Source organism: Leptodactylus fuscus, chromosome 2 (genome assembly GCF_031893055.1).
Source record: "Leptodactylus fuscus isolate aLepFus1 chromosome 2, aLepFus1.hap2, whole genome shotgun sequence".
Taxonomy (NCBI): domain Eukaryota; kingdom Metazoa; phylum Chordata; class Amphibia; order Anura; family Leptodactylidae; genus Leptodactylus; species Leptodactylus fuscus.
In genome coordinates this window covers 47,605,270-47,611,486 of record NC_134266.1, presented here as the reverse complement: position 1 = coordinate 47,611,486, position 6,217 = coordinate 47,605,270, and the positions used below count along the sequence as shown (strand labels likewise).

At 43.3% G+C, this 6,217-nt stretch overlaps 1 protein-coding gene across 1 annotated transcript; it reads left to right on the top strand.

The window, feature by feature from the left end:
* Positions 1-657: 657 nt before the first annotated feature.
* LOC142194043 (polyubiquitin-like) lies at positions 658-3,608 on the top strand. Its single transcript, XM_075263070.1, has 4 exons — positions 658-711; positions 758-847; positions 1,168-1,177; positions 3,268-3,608. Exons 1-4 carry the CDS (start codon positions 658-660, stop codon positions 3,606-3,608), a joined length of 495 nt encoding a protein of 164 aa, XP_075119171.1.
* The last annotated feature ends 2,609 nt before the right edge of the window (positions 3,609-6,217 follow it).

Genomic DNA, 6,217 nt, shown 5'->3' with positions numbered 1-6,217 from the left:
TCGTATACAAGACTTCTCCTGAGTTGCACCACTTCTCTGGAATGCTCTACCCCGGACAATCAGATTAACTCCCAATTTCTACAGCTTTAAGCGCAAACTAAAGACACATCTCTTCAGACAGGCCTATCACAATTCCTAATGTCAACCCTTCTGTACTACAATTAGAATCCCTAAATTTTAACCCTCCTCTGTCCCCGCTCCCACACTACCCCACTTGATATGGTGCCTTTTCAGCCTAACTTATCTGTTCAAGCTCCATCCACATGTTAAAAGTCACCACTAGTGACGGTTCATACAGTATTATTTGTGTAATGACAGTCACCTCTATTACAGAATTGTCTGAATACTGTATAAGCAATGCCGCCCCTGCTACCTCTTGTGTCACCCCCCTCTACCTCATAGATTGTAAGCTCTCTTGAGCAGGGCCCTCAGTCCCATTGTGTGAAATGAAGTTCTTTGTTATGTATCTGAACCCTAAAAATTGTACAGTGCTGCGGAATATGTTGGCGCTATATAAATAAAATGTATTATTACTATTATTATTACTATTATTATTATTATTATTATTCCTGTCTTGCTTCATTTTAGCAGTTGATATATGGAAGGTTTAATTATAAAGCGATGCCCTTTTTGGCAACCTATTAAAGACTTACAAAGATGAAGAATTACTCATTGAGCAATGATAAGCGATATTTTGGACCAGGAGAACTGGTCGGTTTACTCTCTGTCGTCACTCATGACTCTGTATATATATTAGCTTGTGGTTAGTTTGAGATCACTTGGACTCTCTCACCACTTAGACTTCGACAGAACCAAACTTCGGCTGTCACCCTTGGAGAGCAAGAAGGTATGTTACACTTACTACACTATGTATGGTTGTATGAGATACATGGGACATGCTGTCTCTAGAGCAAATCTCCAAGGTAGAATCTGTAAACTCACTTCATTTTATGAGATTTTTGGGACATCATATCTGTAGAGCAACTCCTCAAAGGCTCACACGATGTTTTTTGTTTGTTTGTTTTTTCATTTTGAATATTATTAAAAATGTATTGGAAAAAAGCATTCAAAACTGATTCTAAAAACAGAGGAAAGTGGATGGAATCATCTTATTCCTTCTTCTTGGTGACCTTCTCACTTTTTATGTTTTTGTATTTTCCTGCCAAGGTTTTACTAGGTAATTACATGGTTATGACGCTACTAACTTACCAGTGTACCTGTTAGGGAATAGCCAGATGATAATTCCCCAGAAGCTGCTGGAGAACCCTGGAGGAAGGGGCACAAGGGACAGTGAGCCCTAAGCTGAAGCCCCCAACTGACCCTTCCTATTGCCAGGCCCTATCCTACGTAATAGGCGGCAACCACGAAGACAGTCCCTCCCTGTATAAGTGATACACAAAACGCAGACAAGACGAACAACAACAAAGGGAGGTCAGCTAGCCAGGGTTCGGTAACAGTCAAGCAATGCAGTGCCAAATCAGATTCCAAAAGAATAGTCAGTAGGGAAGCCAGAGGTCAAGGATGAGAATACAAGTAAATACACAGCAAGAGATACCAGAAGCAAGAGGCAATAACCGGCACCAGTGTGAATGTGAGCCAAGACTAAATAGGGGAGCAAGAACCCGCCCTGAACCTGCCCTGAACCTGACAGATAGGAAAGCTGTCAATCACAGGCAAGACAAAATCAAACCACTGAATGGACAGAGGCAACAAGGGCAGAAGACAGGTGTGGTGCAAATCCAATTACAGAACTAGAGCCGTGTTCACACAGTGCAACTAAAAACTTCAAGCAAATTATCAAACTGCACCCGCCTCCTGCTCCGCAGCATGCGAGCAGAGGGTGGCGCAGAGACCTGAACAGGCAGAGATGTTACAGTACCCCCCCCTTTTATGAGGGGCCACAGGACTCTCACCAGACAAACCAGTTCTAGAGGGATTCTGAGTTTTCCCTGCCTTGTATTTTCGTTCTGCTTGAATCACAGACGCTTGAGAACCAGGCAAACATTTTTTATTCACCTGGCGTTTCTGATACCACCAGGTTTTAATACCGGAGGGGCGTTCCCAACTTTTAGTAGTTGTGACCTTCTCCTCACTGACACAATCTAAGGAATTCAATGCAATACAGTGGGATGAGCACTGATCTCCCCACTTTACCAACTCCTTTTTACCCCAATCAAAAATAGGGTTATGGAGGTTCAACCAGGGGAACCCCAAAATAACATCAGCAGACAGATGCTCCATAACAAAAAGGCTTATGACCTCTGAATGTGTAGAACCCGCTTGCAAAGAGATTAAGGGGTTTTTAAAACTGACTTTACCCCTGGCCAGTGGGGCAAAGTCCACTCCAGTAACAGACATAGGTGTATCAAGTGGCAAATGCTCAATGCCCAAAGATGCAACAACTGAATATTTAATAAAGTTTGCTGCAGACCCAGAATCAACTAGGGCCTTGCCAGAAACAGATCTGTCCCCAGAGGACAAAGACACAGATAACATCATCTTATAGTTATTCCCCCCAAATACCTGGTTGCCTGAGTGGTTCTTCTGATTACCACTCAGGCACTGAAGTTTTTTTTGCAGGTGACAAGGGTCTGATAGAGCAGTCTCGGATGACGTGACCAGAGGAACCACAGTACAGGCACAGGTTATTTCTGAGACAATCCTCTCGTCGTGTCTTGGCGTCCATAGCTCCCAGTTGCATGGGCTCCTCACCAGAAGTGAGGGGAGGAAAGGTAGGTTTTTCAGAGGAGAGAGAGGAAGAGACAGAAAACTTGGAGACAACAAGCCCTACTCTCTCTTTTAAATTTTCTCGGATCTTACGGTCAATACGGACCGCCAAAGTCATGGCCTGCTCAAGAGTAGGGGGATCTGGGTGACCAACCCAGAGCTCCTTCACACGGTCACACAAACCTTGTTTAAAGTGAGCCTTAAGAGCGGACTCACACCAACCTGCCGTTACACTGCACTTACGGAACTCAGAGCAATACTCCTCTGCAGAGCGTTTGCCCTGCCGCATGGTGAGGAGTTGAGATTCCGCCAGCGCAATGTGGTCTGGCTCAGCATAGATAGAGCCCAGGGACTTAAAAAATTTTTTCCACATCAGACCACTCATTAGCATCAGGAGGGAGTTTAAGGGCCCAAGCTTGTGGATCCCCCTGTAGCAGAGATATAACCACTCCCACCATTTGGGCCTGAGTCATATGTGGATTAATCCGAAAATACAAGCGACAAGACTCCCTGAACGTCTCAAATTTTTCATCCCTCCAGATCAGCAGAGATTGATTTTTGCTGGTAAGCAGTTGGAAGATGGTCGCACACTATGTGACTACAATATCCAGAAAGAATCTACCCTCCATCTTGTGCTTCGTCTGAGAGGTGGCATGCAGATCTTTATCATAATGATGGAAGAAAAAATCCCACTTGAAGTAGAACCTAATGACACTATTGAGGAAGTGAAAGCCAAGATAAATGACAAAGAGGGCATCCTACCAGATCAGCAAATATTGACCTATAATGGTACAGAGCTGAAAGATGACTGTACCCTTTCATACTTCAACATCCAAAAAGAGTCTACTCTTCATTTGGTTCTACGTCTGAGTCCGCAGTAGTGGTAAAGCACAGTGACACTATTGGGAATGTGAAAACCAAGATACAAGACAAAAAGGGAATCATTTCTGTTAGATTCAGCGCCCAATGTGCTAATTATGCTCTCTGCTCTCCGGTGGGTGGTCGCTGTATGTCCACCCGAGCCCAAGATTGGCCACCTGATAGTAGAGATCCTAATTCACATATCGGGTAATATAACTTACAGAACGTATTGCTTGGGTGTGGTTTGGGCTAAAGGAAAAATGCCATCTGTGCTGGAATTAATATGGCGACACCTTTTTAACTCTGATGGAACAAATTTGCCAGTCACCAAAAGACCCCCAACCCACCATGGCAGTTCTTATTCACAGTTGGTTAAAGTGATAAAATCCTAAATTCCACATTCCATTCAGTATTTTAATTGTCGTACTCAACATAGGCCAAAAATTGTGCTCAAAGAGTTATTCTGGGCTTTATTAATTGATAACCAATCTTCTGGATAGAAAATCAATTGAAGGTAAGCAGGGGTCTGACACACCGGACCCCCCTCCCAGATCACCAGATTATAGCTACACTACTGTGAAGTCACATTCATCGGACACATGGATAGTTTGCAGCTCAGTCCCATTTAAGTGACTAGGACTAAACTATGACATCAAGCACAAATGCCTTACAATGTATTGTGATGTGCAGAGACCACGTCTCTTGTCTTGTAGTTCTTCGGTTTCTTCATACAGCTGATCCATAGCTCCCAACCGTCCCGGATCCGATGGAACAGTCCTGATTTTACACTGCAATCCTGCCGCCCCAGACAGCTTACGGCTTGTCCCGCTATCCCACTGTGCCAGCTGGGCACTGTTAGTATCGTATTTGTTTTGTATATTGTGTGTATCGTATATAAACCTTTAAATGTGCAGCAATATGGAATTAATAAGAAAACGATAATTATAATAAAGAAGAGAAAACAACATTAGCCTGTGCCGGTCCGATATAGCTTGGACCCGTCTCCATCCCCTCAGGGATTGTCTCACTAAGAAGGCCTTTGTCACGTCAATCAAACCCTGCAGTTTGAAACCAATTGCTAAACCTTCCATGGGAGTATTAATCTTTGGAACCATCCATCTTCCTTATATTGACCTACTAATAACAATAAATATATAAGTAATAAATAACATGCATCAAAGTGTGGAACTGCCAAATGGGAAATAACAAAGAAACAAATAATTCCACTATAGTAAAAAAATCCATAATTTATTATATGTAAAAACACATGAAAATTACCACAGTAAACAAGACAATATAAGGGCCAGTTCACATGGAGTGAAATGGCGTGTATTTTGGAGTGTAATTTTACACGTGTCAAATAAGACACCCATTGACTTCAATGACATTTTATATATTTTTGTATTTTGACGTGTATTTTGATGTGTATTTTGGAGTGTTTTTTTTACATGAAGTCAATGGGAGTCTATGGGAGTCTTATTTTACACGTGTAAAATTACACTCCAAAATACATGTGTGAACTGACCCTAATAAGGGGGGAGAACAAATGAAGTTCAATACTGGTAAAGGGTACACCAGGTATGGGCAATGTATTGCAAGTGGTTGATAACAATCATATAGGCACTCAATATATGATATATAGCAGATAGGTCAAGGCATAGTACACAACAGCAAAAAGACCATTAAGCTAAAAAAAAAATGCATTATAGTGTGCTACATTACCCTACCAGAGAGGAGAGAATGAGTGCAAACACTCGACATGCGTTTTGCTTCTATAAGAGGCTTTGTCCAGGTCTGTCTTGGCCGCCAACGCTTTGCAGCCTTAGTAACTAACCCAATAGAGCGCAGCATCAAAGGAGGTACAGTAGACCACTGAACAAGGGTGAGGGTTTGGATGTACGACTTAAAGGAGAGGTCAGAGTTCCAGGTTATTCCGAAAGCAATGGACCCGTTGTACTGGGGTAAGCGTGGTTCCATTAACTTAGATAGATGGGTCAGGTAGAAGGGCCATGTGAGGTGGGGATGATGAACTCCGTGTTCTCCATGTTGAGTTTGAGAAAGTGGGAGGAAAGAAAGGAGGCTACGGCTGATAGACACTCTGGAACTCTGGACAACAGAGGAAATGCCTAGTCCATAGAGATATACTTGAGTGTCATCAACAAAGCAATGGTATGGAAAACAATGAGATTCTGTGAGGTAGTAGATGGACAAAGCCTTGGGGGACACCTACAGAAAGAAGGCGTGGCGATAAGGTGACGTGGGAGAGGAAGACACTGAAAGTGCAATTGGTAAGGCATCAGAAGATCCAGGAAAGTGCCACGTCTGTAATGCCAAGGGATGAGAGAATTTCTAACAAAAGGGAATGGTCAACTGTGTCAAAGTCAGAGGAGAGGTTGTAAGGGGGGGGGGGGGGGGGAGAATGGGAAGGGCACGGCAGCTGACTGGCTACCGGGGCTCTTGCAGGAACTTTTAGGATACAGCGGTTCCACAGACAGGCACAAACACACCAGACACGAAGTAAGAAACCTAAATTTTACTCTATACCCTTTTTGGGTGAAGTCCAGGCTAACGGGCCTGATGAAATCAATAATTACAAGACACTCATCCAAGGGCCGAGACCCCGGAGTGA